Raw genomic sequence first — 16,356 nt, 5'->3', positions numbered from 1 at the left:
AAACCTTCACATACGGATCAGTATTTAAGGTTTGACTCTCATCATCCACTGGAGCACAAACTGGGTGTCATCAGGACGCTACAACACAGAGCGAACACCATCCCCACTGACACAGCAGCCAGGGAGGCAGAAGAACATCAAGAAGGCCCTGAGTAAATGTGGTTATCCCAGCTGGACTTTTGTCAAAGCTGGGAAGGCGCCTAAAGAAAGCTCCAGCTGATCCAGGAGAGAAGGACAACCGCTGCATAAGTGAAAACCTGTAGTGATCGCGTACGTGTCAGGAGTATCGGAGCAGCTGAGACGCATTTTTTCTAAACACCGGGTCTCTGTGGCTTTTAAACCCCAAAACACGCTGCGCCACAAACTGGTCCACCCCAAGGATCGGGTCCCCCGACACAAACAGAGTAACATAGTGTACGCTGTTCAGTGCAGGAGGAGTGCCAGGATTTATACATCGGGGAAACCAAACAACCTCTGGCTACAACACAGCAGAGCCACCTCGTCAGGCCAGGACTCTGCAGTCTATGCACACCTACAGGCCAGTGGACACTCTTTCAATGATGAGGATGTAACATCCTGGACAGGGAGGAACGCTGGTTTGAGGGCGGAGTCAAGGAGGGAAAGACCATCTCTGAATCAAGGAGGGGCCTAAGGGTACATCCGTCACCATCTTACAATGCTGTGATTGCAGCCATTCCCCAACTCTCTGTGAATGGGACTCATGGCCATTGATCAGTGGTTGCTGATCAATGGTCATGAGAATTTGCATAATTAAGATTAAGGAGCTGACCTCCCAGCCCATTGTTCCTCAGTGGGCTGGTTTCAGTCATTATGCAAATGTCCTGTTTATAAGATTGGAAACCTGAGACTGAAGAAGTCACCTGGATGATGATGAAACGTTTCTCCCACTGAAAACGTCCAGATGAACAGAATCAACTTTTGGAGTGTTGTTTGCTAGTTGTGATTCATAAAACTTGTGTATCTCAACAAGTAGGGAACCATCGGTAACTTAGGTCCAAGGTTTTCTAGAGAACTAGAAAGAATGTTTTATTAGCTTATGGATAAAATCAAGAACTACAAATCTGTTCTCCCTTCAGTGCAGTGATTGAGAGACAAGTTAAATAAGGTAAGAGCAGATCTTTGAATTTGAGCTTGGTGCTTTTTGAACCTTTCAGTGTTTTATGAGCTGTACGGGAGGATCAGTCCAGGAAAGGCATTCTGATAAAATCTCACACCATCTCCTAGTTTGTCTCAGTTTTGGTTTGCTTTGGTGAGTCTGCCTGCCTTTCTGGGCCCACAGACTCAAACAGCTGTGAGTGTGTCTAAGGCGGACTAACCGAAGGCCTCAGCGGCCCCGATCTCCGGCGGTACTGAGACCCGTTTGATGAAAACCTGGGGGAGTGGTTTGTTGCAATCCCAATAAAGACAACATGCGTCACCTGAGATTTGGTGGTGGGTGAGGACGAGGGACGAGCTGGACGTCCGTTCTCGACAGCGTCCACGTCGTTCTCCTTTGTGTCGATCTGAAATGGAGATGCTCGGAATAAGACGCTGGCGTTCACACACTGCACACTAACCTTCATCGCACTGCTGTCGTACCTTGTAGTTGTGAGCGCTGAGGTACTTGAAGTGTCCGAAGCAGACGTGAGACAGACAGACCACAATGGTGACGATCAGCACCACGAGCGTGAACATGGAGGTCGGCGTGTCGAAGCCTGAGAGCACATTAGCAGTTAGCTATGGTCAGCAAATAACAACTTCCTGTCGCGAATACTAACACATCATTTTTTTAGTTCTGCTGGATTTAAAACAGCTCATCCTTTCACCGAGGGTGTGGTTAACTTCACTAAAGGAGTCACCTCAGAAAACTGCCTCACGTTACCCCGGATTTATCGCCTATTTGTATCCGACCAGGTGAGAGTGAGGTTGAACCATGACCCACAAATGTCCTCTGAAAACACCGGGCAATCAGTGTGAGGACAAGTATGGTTAACCACATTTACTCGGCGATGCTATCGAACGCCATCCACGGAGACGACATCTTGTCATCAGGGTGATAATAGCCAGTACCCACTGGCAGGACTGTCAGACCCCCCCAAAACGATAGAAACATTTAAAAAATCCCCCCCCGCCAGAGTTTTACTTGGTCTTGGTCTCGACCTCGACAGACTTTGGTCTTGCTCCCGCTGTCTCCCTCTTGTTGTCTCAGATCGACATAGTGGTCGGAGATTTGGAGTCAACAGTATCCATGACACACAACGAGAGCGCTTTGCAGTGAATCAGAAGAGTCGACTCCCATTGAGCGAGAGCCGGCAACTCAATTAATTTCCCTCCATATTGTGGCCAATCACATGCGAGGATATAGGATAATATCATTATGTGAAAAACAGAGAGGGTGATGGACGTGACGGTCACGTGGAGCGTGCGTCTGTCCTCTCAGTGAGTGAGACAGTGGACGGTGGTGAGGAGGGCTGTGCATCGCAAAAACACATAAATGTGCCCGAGACCTGTACACGAAGCAGCATCTGGCTGCAGTTTAAAGACTTTTTTGTCTCGGTCTCGTCTTGACTTCGTCTTGGTCTCGATACCCACTGGTCTTGGTATTGTCTTGTTATAGTCTACCCCCCCACCCCCCCAAAAAAAGCAACATGTCAGAAACTGCCTTTCACTGTCAGCACTTGTTATCAGTGACAAATGACCAGAACTGTTCAACCTTCTCATTGATCCACTAATAATGAAAACTACAATTAACTACATAAAAGAGAAATTCAGGGATTCAGAGGGTCGGGAGACTCGTAGTGTCCCAGACACTCAGGGATGCTACTGAGCTCTGCAGCTTCTTTCAGAAATATCCTGCAGTCATGAAGGGCGTCTCTGCAGAACAGCTACCTGCACCACTCGCATTACTTTATTGGACTCATCAAACGGTCTAAGCGGCCGTCCTAGGCGGCGCGGCAAGGAAGGTCTGACACAGCTGTGGTGGGCGGGGCTTACCTGTGCGTACAGTGGAGAAGAACAGCAGCCAGAAAAGGCAGAGGATGGGTGCTGCCACCACTTGGGTGACGGCTCCAGAGTGGATCTTCTTGTCCAGTTTGGAGGGCAGGTAAGCGTAGTACATGTTGTATCGGTCCACCAAGTGTTTCAGCAGCATGTACATCAGACCTGCGGGTGAACAGGTGAGCTGAATACCCCTGACGTCATGCTGGACCTGCTTTTATTCTGACTTGAGACTTTACGGGAACAGGAATTAGACTATTTTCAGCCACCGTCACACTTTACACTGACTTGTATGACTTCACCTGGATGCTAGTACTACTACTACTTCAACACCTGTACTGTTACTCTAAACATGTACTGACTAACAGTTACTGCAGTGCTGGACTGACCGAAGGGCACGATGATGGGGCAGGTGATGCTGTAGGCCATCACCACTGTGAAGACGTTCATCATCCAGGCATACGCTGCTCCAAACTGAAACTCGTAGGCCTGATGCTGTAGGGACGACAGACAGGGTTACAGTCAGAGCAGCGCCCCCTGTGGGCTGAAAGCTTTACCGCACCACCATAAACTTCTCAGTGAGTGTGTCCTCACCCTCTTGACGTTGCGGCGGTCGGCAGCAGAGCGAGCCAGGCACAGCCGGATCATGTACATGAGCAGGCCGGGGATCCTCAGCAGGTCCATGGCATTTCCGATGAATGCGGAGGCGATAACGTAGTTGACGAAGAAGGCGCCGTTATCTGGCAGAAAGACGCACCTGCAGAAACACAGTGGTTTTCAGTGAGCGGTAACAACCGTCAAACTGTAGGCTGGAAACAAAACATAACTCACTCAAATCGGACTTTAGCATCAGCCAGGAACTTCCTGTCAAAGAGCCAGCGGAAGAAAACGTCCAGACTGGAAAGCACAGACAGAAATGCTTTAGTAGAGGTCAAAGGTCAGTCAGGTTTCACACTCTTTAGAGCCACAAGATCTGTTACCTGCTGAGGCCGAGAGATGGCAACAACAGAACCATGAAGATCAGGAAGGTGTAACACTTATGCATGGTTGTCCTGTTTTCTCCAGACCTGCACACACCGACAGGTGAAACAGAAACTGTGAGATGGACGGAACCAGGAGCAAACCACGGGCAAACGGGGACAAAGCGTGGGCAAACGGGGACAAAGCGTGGGTAAACGGGGACAAAGCGTGGGTAAACGGGGACAAAGCGTGGGCAAACGGGGACAAAGCGTGGGCAAACGGGGACAAAGCGTGGGCAAACGGGGACAAAGCGTGGGCAAACGGGGACAAAGCGTGGGCAAACGGGGACAAAGCGTGGGTAAACGGGGACAAAAAAAAAAGAAAAGAAAAATGGGATGAAGCGTGCCCAATAACGCAGGGGATAAAAAACAAAACATGGCAAACACTGAGGTCAGATACAAGCGTCACTCGACTTTAATCATCACTGGGACTCTACAGGAAATGACTTTAAATGGGACCTTCGACTTATTTATTTCTAGTTTCACGGTGTGTGCTACTCTCACAAATAACAAAGTGATGAAGAGCAGCAGTGGAAGCAGCTGTACCTGGTCCAGTGAGCCTCGAAGAAAGCAGAGTAGTAGACGATGGTTGGCAGCAGAGCAGAGAAAGCCCAGAGCAGCAGGGTGGGGAAGAACTGAGTGACGATGGGGTTCTGTTCAAGAAACCAAGAAAAACAATTCATCCGACCAAACATCCACCCAATCAACCCAAACCATTCACCAACAAGCATTGATCCAAGCACCCAACAGACAGAGAGCACAGAGTCAGAGCTGAAGGAATCGGCCTGAAGCCGGACTATACACCTGCTTCACGCTTCTTACATTCAGATACTCGACGGGCTTGGTGACGTTGAACTTGTCCATGGTGGAAATGATGATTGCGGGCGTGGTGAGGAAGAAGAGCAGAATGAAGAGGATGCAGTTGATGACAAAACAACGGATCCACCAGGAGATCCCGCCCAGTGAAAGGTGTTCCCTACAGGAAGGAACACAGAGTCAGCTGATCTCAAAGGGCGCATTTATTTGTCCAAAGTTTCAGGTGGGCGGAGCGTGCGGACATACCAGCGGACATTCTGTGGGTCGGGTGCGTACGAAACACTCCAGTTATGAACGTGAAGAACCTCGCTGAACTGAGAGGAACGTGGCTCCTGACGACATCGACACCCCTGAACCTGACAGGCGTTAAAGTCCTTCAAAATGCTGAGAAAAGAAGAGCCGTGAGCAGAGGTGAGGTCGAAGACATGACAAGGATTCGAATGTGAGGGGTGTGGCTAACGTGAGGTGGAGGCAGGTGGGACATTTCGTTAGAGAAAACTATAAAAACCATAAAATATTTAACGATCGCCAAATGAGAAGTTTCTGAGGAGAAAAATAGGGGGAGGAGTCTGAGACAGATAAAGAGGAAGTGAAGCGAGTGGCTTACATGGCAGTCATGGCCTCATTCTGGAAGGTGACAAAGGCCATGCCCAGAGGCTTGGTGTGGACCTTTTCCTTCTCCTTCCTGTACTCCTCCTTGAGTTTGGCCTCCCTCTTGGTGTAGTAGCTGACCGCCTCCTCCTGCAGACCACAGAAAAGCATCAACAAACTGCCACCTGACATGCTAACATTAGCACGTTAGCATTTGAATTATGTGGGTAAAGCTTGGCGATGTCATGACGACTTGCAGGACAGGTGAAGTAACCCTGAAGTCCAGCGTGCTGCTCCTGGACTCATCATTCTGAGTACCAGCTCGCCATTTTCTGTATTGGCGGCATTTTAACAACGGAAACACCACAACATAACGCAGAGACACGCGACGCAGGACAAAATCATTGCGCAGTTGATGAACTGAAGGGAATGTGCAGAAACGTCGCTGTATAATGAGCCCAGCTAGCTAGTTAGCAGCTGCTGATGTGACCGCGCACGGTTCTGCCATGGGGGCGATGTCTTTGTTTTTACCTCCTCACAGCCAGCGATGGCGCAACAGCAGAGGTGTCCGCAGGGCTTGGGGTTGATCATGGTGGGAACGTGTTCTTTAGCCATCAGGTCGGTAAAAAACTTCTTGCTGCGCTCCGTCTTCTTCCTGCAAAACACGAATGAAGTCATCAGGTGACGACGTGGAGCACTTTCCTGCTCGTGTCAGATGCTTACTCCTCGGCGCACTTTAGCAATAACGATATTTGGAATGAATGTAGCTTGTTTGCAGCTCTGGAGGCCAGGATCACTGAATTGGAGACTGGGCTTCACACCCTCATAAAAACCCGTAGTTAGCCAGGCTCCTGTAGCCGGGGCAGCTGAAGGTAACGTAGGCCATGCTAGCTGACCAGACTTGAATTTCACATAAGGAGCAGTTTAGTTAATCAGAAGACAAACAGGTCTGGATAAACCTGCTAAAAGAAAAAAAAAAGAAAAAAAGCTGTGTAGCGACAACAAGCAATGTGAATAAAAACAAACCTGGGTTAAAGTTGTCAGCAATGATTCAACTAAAGTCTGCAATTTGTTTTTCATTGGCTGTGGCTCTGCAGCACAGATCAAATCATCAGTCTTCATGTAAACACCTGTGATTGGTTGTGCAAAAGGTCAAAGGTCTGCTTGAATCAGTTTAGAGCAGCAAAAAATTTTCTTGGAAAACTTAAAAGAAAAAAGCTCCTATTTACAGTATTTATTTTTCTGATCTCTGTCTCTCTTCCACAGCATGTCTTTATCCTGTCTTCCTTCTCTCACCCCAACCAATCACAGCAGATGGCCCCGCCCCTCCCTGAGCCTGGTTCTGCCGGAGGTTTCTTCCTGTTAAAAGGGAGTTTTTCCTTCCCACTGTTGCCAAAGTGCTTGCTCATAGGGGGTCATATGATTGTTGGGTTTTTCTCTGTATCTATTATTGTAGGGTCTCCCTTACAATATAAAGCATGTTGGTGCTCTATAAATAAAATTGAATTGAAATGATTTGACTGCTGGAGATTTATCGGGTCCAACTGGTCGATGTGGAGTCAGAAACAAGGCTTCTGGAGCGGAGCTGAACATGACAGCAGTAATCTGTATTTAGATTACTGCAAGGTGGAAAAGACAGAATGCTTGTGAAGAGCTTGGAGATGTTCACACAGCTCAGGGGTCAAAACCAGCTGATCGATGCATTTCTACTTATAAACGTGATGCATTCAGAGTCTCACATTTTCATGCATATGAATGATTACTGTGTGGGTGTGTGAGATTTTACTCCCAGCATGCACTGGGCCTCACCTTTCAGCGTTCAGAGCCATCAGTTTGGCCACGTTATAGCAGATCCGAGCCTCGAGCACCGTGCAGTTCTCGTACGCCTGCCTGCAGGACACAGAGGAGGCACACCACCATCAGAACAAGCGTTCGATTCCTGCACCCTCCCACAGCAGCGCTGCAGGACTCACAGCTCATAATCATCCTTCTTTATCTGATGCTGGGCCTCGTGCAGTGTCTGAAACAAGCTGCTTTAGCCCTGCCCCCTTTCACTTTCATCTGACTGGCCATGTGCCCCAGATGACCATATTAGGGACATCCCTTCTGAATGAAACTGTGATAAGCTGAGTGTTCAGGGCAGACTCATGGGGGTTACACTCATCATCACAAACTCGGAGCAGGAGAACAGCTCCGTGCAGTCACTGACAGGAGAGCGTGGAACTTACTCAAAGTGCTGTTTGATCTGACTCTCCTCGGCATACTTGGAGATGCCGTTGATGAACAGAGTGCGTTTCACCTGCAAGACACAAAACTGGGATTACCGCACGGCTAAGCGCACAAATGCCGCGTCCTCAGAGTTCACGGACTTCCTACCAGGTCGTCCTCCTTGTAGTGCATCTTAGACGTGTGCCTCCTCATGCTGTAGACTGTCAGCAGCAGATACATGAAGGCAAACGTGGTGTGCAGCCAGAGCAGGTTCGTCCTGCAATGTAGCAAACCCCCAGATTACACCTCTCAACAGGAAGGTTCACAAGCTTTTACTCTGAAACATCTGCAGGAAACAACGCCGTGATTAACAAAGCAAAGAAGAAGATATGAAATCTCACCCAGACTTCAGGTTGGCTATCGTCGTGCGTCCGAAGCTGTAGGCGTTGTTTTCTGGAAGAAAGCAAAGGTCACATGAAGCCCGAGTGTGCACGAGTGCTTTTCCTAACATCAGCCATTGCATCACCAGATGTGTGCTGGTGGACTTCCAGTAGTCACGGTGTTTATAGTGGGAAAGCTTGAAGTGGAGCTTTATTGGCTTAAATGTCGTTGTGTTGCAAAGACAGAAATAAAACGCAGCGTCTGAGTCACTGAGCGACGTGTTTATTGATGGTTTCATATGCCCGACTCAGCGTGACTTCTTTAAAGCTTCGTCCACGGGTGTTTCTGAATCCTCGAAGGCCATTTCGCCGAGCGGACGCCCTCCATGTGCGTCTGACAGGAAGAGCTTTTATTGTTGACACCCCGCCCCTGGGTCAGCACAGGAAGTCATCATAGCCGCTTTCACCTCCTTACCTACCGCCTGTCACTATGACAAAACCACAGCACGTTTCTAACACGGCACTCGTACTACAGACCAGATGGGACCGAGTCTACCATTAGCCACAGTCTACAGGGCGCAGGGCGCCTACGCCTCTGACCCCACCCACTTTACCTTCTTTGGAGGGTGGTCCAGGTGTTCCTCGGCTGAGGAAAGCATCTTTACTGATAATTCGGACTAAAACATTCAGACAGAAGGCGAGAAGGCGGTGAGTGACACATCGAGACCCGAGACCCTCAGACCGAGTTGCTCTTACCCAGAAGGTCTCCAGAGAAGTTCACGGGCAGGACGATGCCGACCGAGAGGACGCCGACCACGACCAGAAGGCCGATGATGTGACGCTGGAAGGACAAGTAGTAAACGGCGTCTTCGCCACACTTCTCACGAATCTCCTCGTCTCTGCGGCAGAAACAGGAGGAGTCACGGTCTGTTCTTACACTGGGAAATCTGAGCGTCTGTGATGAGTTCACAGTCTGTGGTAACGATGGGACAGTGGAGCTTTCGGTCTGACCGTGAAAGCGAGAAGCCGTTTCCTCATACTCACTTTATTCTGAAGATGGCCGTCAGCCACGAGCAGAAACCCTGAAACACAAACAGGAAGAAGACGACAGCTTTACAGCAAGCGAAACGACAGTGAAAGCCCCGACTGTGCCTGGGATTCCTCATCCTCACAAGCCGCAGGTGTGCAGGCGAGGCCAGTGGGCGGGGCCTCAGCTAACCGTTAGCGGTCGCAGCTCAAAGTACCCAGAGCTGCCGAGCTGAACAATGGCCGATGGATTAGGAACACAGATCACAGACGTACTCTGTGTCCTGCTTTAACCCTGTCACGCATGAATTAAATTCTGACTGAGGTTGTCATAATTCATCCGTGACAAGGTTAAATAACAATAATTACAAAGAAACACGTCAAACATCTGTAGTAACATTAAATGACCAGCAGGTGGCAGGTATGGAGGGACACATCAGTGTCCAACGTAGTGGTTTATGTGCAGGTACACCATCAACACTGACACGGATACAACAACAGCCTTTGAATAGCTGTCCACTGTGGTGGCCGCTATGATGACGCCAGATGATGATGATGTGTGTGCGTTTTGTGAGTTCTGCCCAGTTTGGATGAACTTTGACCCTCTGTCAGCTAACGGCTAACTGTGGCGGAGCAGGAAGAGGAGGGAGTGATGAAGGTGTTCTTACGTTGTCTCTCTGGTCGAAGTCAACAGAGCTGGAAACCGAGGTGAGGCGTTCATAGCGGTCGGGCGTCTCCGAGTGCATCGCCGAGGCAACACTGTGGACACAAACAGGAATGTTAGTATGGGGCCCTCTGACCTTTGACCTCTGTGTGTGACAGCTGGTAAGACTCCAGAGTTCCTTTGAAAATGAGTTTCGAGACACTAAACACAGACGACGGTTCACCAAGCACAAACCTGGATCGGCACGCCCGCGGCGACCCCGCTCGCTCGATCGCAGTGACCCCGCGCGCTCGACTGAGCAGCGACCCCGCTGTGGTGGCGACCCCGCTCGCTCGATCGCGGCGACCCTTCACTGGGTTCAAATTGACGGATTTGGGAGAAACGGCTTAGAGCCAAACCGTCGGCTCAGCTGGAAACGCAAATAAAGATCTGAGTCACGTCTATCCAACAAAAGCTCTGTGGCGGTCGGTACAGCAGGAACTTCAAGCTTCAAACCGCTCAGGAACCGGACTTGATCCACCGGACCTGCTACCTCACGTCTTTAACGGTTTCTACGTGTTTCTGCCTCCACTGTCACAGTTTGCAGGTTAAGGACTAAACAGCAGAGTCGGGGGGAAAGTTCAGCGATCTGAAGTCTGTAAACGGCGTTACAAAAATCCAGCCGACAGAAGGAAACGCACAGAGGATGACGGCGCCATTTATACTAGGACAGGAAGTAAAACTGAATACAGAACAGGGACAACTAACAAAGTAAAACAGGAACTAAGCGACAATAACTCGGGAACGTCAGACACAAAAACCTGACACGGGGAAACACACAGGAGGAATGTGAGGGAACTAACGCACTCGAACACGACAACAACACGAAACTAAGAGCCAAACGGAGAACAGCTGACATCACAACACACAAGAACTTCAGAGAGTCGGGGTCCAGAACTGCAGGACCACCACGTTTACACAAAGGTGGGAATCACCATGGCAACCAGTGACCCCAATAATGATCGGCTGTTCTGTAGTGCTGACATCTTTAACGTCGACTACGTTTGCTCTTACGTCTTCAGTTATTATCGTTTTAGCTGCCGACTCTGAGCGTGGGCGTGGCTACGGCACGTTGGGCTACTGAGTCATCTAGCTAGCACGTCACAGGGGTCCACATACGCGGGTAGCCGTTACCTTTTCACCGGCTCATAGTTATCTCTGTCGCGCCTTCGGCTGAGTTTGACACAAACATGGAGAGAAGCGTGGAGTGGTGTTAGCATCACAGCAGGTAGCATAATTAGCCATTTCAATGCTGTAAAAACACAGTGTTCATGTGCTGCGGAGGGCGATTAGTGCCTCACTGACACAGTTCAATGTGCCCCGTGGGAGAAATCTGATCCATCTCTTCTTAATAATATGGCGCATGGCAATGAACCATTTTGCCTAAATAGGAAGCCCACTTTGAGCCAAACAAACACAAACACAACAGGAGGATTAAAGTGTTGCAGTTCAACCAAGTGCCAAGCAGTTCAAATGTTATGTTTTTATAATTAAACGCTTAAATGTAGCGAGCAGGCTGCTGCGGATAGATCTGTGCAGTCTGTTGGCACTAATAACCTTCCATACAGAAACCCAAACAAGCACAGACTGAAATGCAGAAAAGAGGTGTTAGTGCACCAACCAGAGAGCCCGTTAATCAAACCAGAGGAGGTTAGCAGACAAACCAAACAGGGAGGAAGCAACAACAACATACTATTCCCGCTCCTCCAGGTCGCTGAAACGCTTCTTCAGTCTTCGGGAGAGGAAACAGAAAATAACAAGGAGGTGATGCCAGTGAGAGGGAAACAACCCTGATCAGGTCACACAGCAGGAGCGCATCACGCCCACCACCGCGTTTACACATGGACGCTCAAAGATAGACGCAGCCGCCATGATGTCACTGCGAAGCCTCGGGCTGAAGCTTTCTGCTAACGCCGCCTAATCTTACTGCTAAAACACGCTGTTAACCAATGAGCATCGAGTCAACCAATCAAGGAAGAGTCCCGCTGAGTCGGAGGCTCAGTTTCTTCTATATAGTCAGACTTTTTCCCCAACCAGCGTCGCCACCTGCTGGATATTAGTGAGAACGCAGATTTAAGGAGGCTTCACCTGTCAGATCTTGGAGGCTACGTTCTTCTTTAATACTGTCGGTGTTTGTTGGGGGTAGACATGTTACTTGAACCGTGTTTTTACTTGTTCATTGTTAAGTCAAATTGTTAAATGTGTCATTGTGTTTCTTAAATTTGTAAGTCTGAGTGCAAATCTATAGGATCAAGACATTCCTTTGTCTCCGACCACCTCTCCAGCCACTCAGGGGGAGGTTTTACTGCAGATGCATCCTATCTGACAGATCTGTTTCTTGTGTGGTCGGCTTCCTGCCCTTCTGTGGCTTCACTGTGTTGTGCACGGTGAACCAATACAGGAAGTGAACCATATATTGGGTGTGGGGGAGATTACCATTTTGTGACTAAGGATGTTGTTAGAAACAGTTGGAAGTCAGGCACGCACACACACACACACACGTTCTTGCACATGCATACAGATGTTCACACACACACACGTTCTTGCACATGCATACAGATGTTCACACACACACACGTTCTTGCACATGCATACAGATGTTTACAGACACACACGTTCTTGCACATGCATACAGATGTTTACAGACACACACGTTCTTGCACATGCATACAGATGTTTACAGACACACACACGTACGTTCTTGCACATGCATACAGATGTTTACAGACACACACACGTACGTTCTTGCACATGCATACAGATGTTTACAGACACACACACGTACGTTCTTGCACATGCATACAGATGTTTACAGACACACACACGTTCTTGCACATGCATACAGATGTTTACACACACGTACGTTCTTGCACATGCATACAGATGTTTACACACACACACGTTCTTGCACATGCATACAGATGTTTACACACACACACGTTCTTGCACATGCATACAGATGTTTACACACACACACGTTCTTGCACATGCATACAGATGTTTACACACACACACGTTCTTGCACATGCATACAGATGTTTACACACACACACGTTCTTGCACATGCATACAGATGTTTACACACACACACGTTCTTGCACATGCATACAGATGTTTACACACACACACGTTCTTGCACATGCATACAGATGTTTACACACACACACGTTCTTGCACATGCATACAGATGTTTACACACACACACTCTTGCACATGCATACAGATGTTTACACACACACGTTCTTGCACATGCATACAGATGTTTACACACACCCACACACACACACACACCCGTTCTTGCACATGCATACAGATGTTTACACACACCCACACACACACACACACGTTCTTGCACATGCATACAGATGTTTACACACACACGTTCTTGCACATGCATACAGATGTTTACACACACACGTTCTTGCACATGCATACAGATGTTTACACACACCCACACACACACGTTCTTGCACATGCATACAGATGTTTACACACACACATTCTTGCACATGCATACAGATGTTTACACACACACATTCTTGCACATGCATACAGATGTTTACACACACACACACACACACTCTTGCACATGCATACAGATGTTTACACACACACACACACACTCTTGCACACGCATACAGATGTTTACACACACACACTCTTGCACACGCATACAGATGTTTACACACACACACACACTTGCACACGCATACAGATGTTTACACACACACACACACTTGCACATGCATACAGATGTTTACACACACACACACTCTTGCACATGCATACAGATGTTTACACACACACACACTCTTGCACATGCATACAGATGTTTACACACACACACACACTCTTGCACATGCATACAGATGTTTACACACACACACACACACACACACACACACTTGCACATGCATACAGATGTTTACACACACACACACACACACTCTTGCACATGCATACAGATGTTTACACACACACACACACACACTCTTGCACATGCATACAGATGTTTACACACACACACACACACACACACTCTTGCACATGCATACAGATGTTTACACACACACACACACACACACTCTTGCACATGCATACAGATGTTTACACACACACACACACACACACACACACACACACACACACACAGTGCCTTGTCTTAGAACCATCTGGGGGTTTACGGTGGGAGGTGCTTTTGCTGTGATGTGTATTGTGTAAACTGTTTTCCCAATAAAAGGCAGCAAGCGGAGGCCGGATTTGGGGTCAGTCTGGATTCAGAGTGCTTCCTGAGACACTGGCCGGGGCCTCCCTTGCAGCAAGTAAAAGATGTTCGTCTTGTTTTTGTCGTTAACGAGAATACGTTTCTAAACCAGCGGTTCCTGTGGAAGCGCAGACCCAACATTCATATTCAAATGTGGCTTTAAAGCAGCCAAACTGTGTGTGAGTGCCTCCTGTCTGCAGAGCTTCACTGATTCTCGGGTTAATATAACAGCTCACTGATTTCAATGTAGGAAACCTAAAAACAGACAGATTCTAAACTGTCTTTGGTTCACACATCAGAACGATCCATCTCTCAGCTTCCAATTCTTCCTGTCTCACCTCAGGCCTGCACATGTTTATTCGTCACACAAAAAAAAAGACTCAGCTTCCTGGACGTCTCCGGCACCCCGTGTGACGGATTAAGCTCGTGAAGCTGTGGTCCAGCTCTGTGATGAAGAACGTTTACAGACTGATTAACCTTCATTTACCTGTCAGCGTCGGTGACCAGCGCCAGGCGGCCATAATCCCACGCAACCTTCCGTAAAATGGAAAAGACGAAGAGGAGCACCTGAGGAGGAAGAGGAAGGAAAAATGGTAAATGGCCTGTATTTGTATAGCGCTTTACTTAGTCCCTAAGGACCCCAAAACACTTTATACCACATCCACACATTCACACACTGGTGATGGCAGCTACATTATCCACTCTGCCATAGCTCGGCTACAGACTCAGCACCCGAGTGCCTTTATTGTGATCTCGGGTGACTTCAACCATGTATCACTGGACAATACACTACCAACATTCAAACAATATGTGGACTGTCCCACCAGGGGAGAGAAAACTTTAGACTTACTGTATGCTAACGTCAAGGATGCATACAGCTCCTCCTCCCTCCCCCCACTTGGTAGGTCAGATCATAACCTGATTCACCTCACCCCCCGCTATGTGCCAATTGTGAGGAGGGAACCTGTGACCACCAGGACTGTCAGGAGGTGGTCAGAGGAGGCCTTAGCAGAACTACAGGGCTGTTTCGAGGTGACCGACTGGGAAACACTCTGTGAGCCTCACGCCGAGGACATCAATGGGCTTACTGAGTGTATCACAGACTACATAACTTTCTGCACCGACTCCATTGTTCCAGCTCAGACTGTTCATTGTTACCCAAATAACAAGCCGTGGGTGACTAAGGACATCAAAGCCCTCCTCAACAACAAGAAGAGGGCTTTCAGAGGGGGCAACAAAGAGGAGGTGAGGAAGGTCCAGGTGTTACTAAAGGACAAGATCAGAGAGGCTAAGGACAATTACAGGAGGAAGCTGGAGTGGAAACTCCAGCAGAACAGCATGAGAGAGGTGTGGAGGGGCATGAAGACCATCACTGGATTCAGGCCAACCAACAGCAGGGGAGCTGAGGGAGGTGAGAATAGAGCCGACGAGTTGAATCTGTTTTTCAATAGATTCGACACCACAGTGTCTGCTCACACCCCCACAACCTCACCTGCAGTCAGCCTGGAATCCAGAGCCACACCACTGTGCCAGCCTCTCTCTTCACATGAGTTTCCTGATGACTCTGCGGTGGTTGGATGCATCAGCAGGGATGATGAGACAGAGTACCGGGCTGTGGTCGACTCCTTTGTCACGTGGTGTGAGCAGAATCATCTGCAGCTCAACGTGGCAAAGACCAAGGAACTGATCGTGGACTTCAGGAAGACCAGGAAACACTTGACCCCTGTTTCAATCCAGGGGGTCAGTGTTGACATTGTGGAGGACTATAAATACCTTGGAGTTCACATTGACAATAAACTGGACTGGGCTAAAAACACCACAGCACTTTACAGGAAGGGCCAGAGTCGTCTCTGTTTTTTGAGGCGACTGAGGTCCTTCAACATCTGCCAGAAAATGCTGAGGATTTTCTATGAGTCTGTGGTGGCCAGTGCGATCCTCTATGCTGTTGCATGCTGGGGGAGCAGGCTGAGGGTCGCAGATGCCAACAGACTTAATAAACTGATCCGTAAGGCCAGCAATGTTGTGGGGATGGAGCTGGACTCCCTCAAGGTGGTGTCGGAGAGGCGGATGCTGTCCAAGATAAAGACAATGTTGGATAACACCTCCCACCCACTCCATGACATGTTGGTCAGTCACAGGAGCTCGTTCAGTGAGAGACTGAGATTACCGAAAAGCACCACTGAACGACACAGGAAATCTTTCCTGCCTGTGGCTCCCTGTACAACGCATCCACCTAACACACTGTTTGCTGCTACAACTACACATGTTTCTTTTCCAGCTATTTATTTATGAGTGACTTATTTATGTATGTATGTATATATATGTATATATTGTACTATTCTTAGTTAGTGT

The 16,356-nt window shown here is 48.5% G+C and overlaps 1 protein-coding gene across 4 annotated transcripts in view; it reads right to left on the bottom strand.

Annotated features, from left to right (window-relative positions):
• LOC147328691 (mechanosensitive cation channel TMEM63B-like) overlaps nt 1-16,356 on the bottom strand; it is a 29,511-nt gene that overhangs the window by 3,467 nt on the left and 9,688 nt on the right. The window contains exons 3-24 of one of the 4 annotated variants that reach the window (XM_086297240.1): nt 14,492-14,571; nt 11,434-11,472; nt 9,706-9,796; nt 9,056-9,093; nt 8,768-8,910; nt 8,626-8,688; nt 8,033-8,084; nt 7,800-7,908; nt 7,652-7,722; nt 7,233-7,313; nt 5,955-6,078; nt 5,440-5,573; nt 5,079-5,216; nt 4,839-4,992; nt 4,563-4,669; nt 3,978-4,064; nt 3,829-3,894; nt 3,592-3,754; nt 3,387-3,492; nt 2,995-3,162; nt 1,600-1,715; nt 1,440-1,523 (exon numbers count right to left, since the gene is read on the bottom strand). In XM_086297240.1, coding sequence (XP_086153366.1) covers nt 1,440-1,523; nt 1,600-1,715; nt 2,995-3,162; nt 3,387-3,492; nt 3,592-3,754; nt 3,829-3,894; nt 3,978-4,064; nt 4,563-4,669; nt 4,839-4,992; nt 5,079-5,216; nt 5,440-5,573; nt 5,955-6,078; nt 7,233-7,313; nt 7,652-7,722; nt 7,800-7,908; nt 8,033-8,084; nt 8,626-8,688; nt 8,768-8,910; nt 9,056-9,093; nt 9,706-9,796; nt 11,434-11,472; nt 14,492-14,571 — 2,214 coding nt within the window. Of the gene's footprint in view, nt 1-1,439; nt 1,524-1,599; nt 1,716-2,994; nt 3,163-3,386; nt 3,493-3,591; nt 3,755-3,828; nt 3,895-3,977; nt 4,065-4,562; nt 4,670-4,838; nt 4,993-5,078; nt 5,217-5,439; nt 5,574-5,954; nt 6,079-7,232; nt 7,314-7,651; nt 7,723-7,799; nt 7,909-8,032; nt 8,085-8,625; nt 8,689-8,767; nt 8,911-9,055; nt 9,094-9,705; nt 9,797-10,874; nt 10,914-11,433; nt 11,473-14,491; nt 14,572-16,356 lie in introns of all 4 variants that reach the window. The other 3 variants (XM_086297237.1, XM_086297238.1, XM_086297239.1) reach the window with 3 other exon arrangements.

Source organism: Aulonocara sp. 'chitande type north' Nkhata Bay, linkage group LG6 (assembly GCF_057382095.1).
Source record: "Aulonocara sp. 'chitande type north' Nkhata Bay isolate Kocher_YH1m ecotype deep benthic linkage group LG6, A_spYH_male_GT1.1, whole genome shotgun sequence".
Classification (NCBI taxonomy): Eukaryota; Metazoa; Chordata; class Actinopteri; order Cichliformes; family Cichlidae; genus Aulonocara; species Aulonocara sp. 'chitande type north' Nkhata Bay.
Note: the sequence above shows the minus strand (reverse complement) of the source record. Positions and strands in the feature narration are given on the sequence as shown.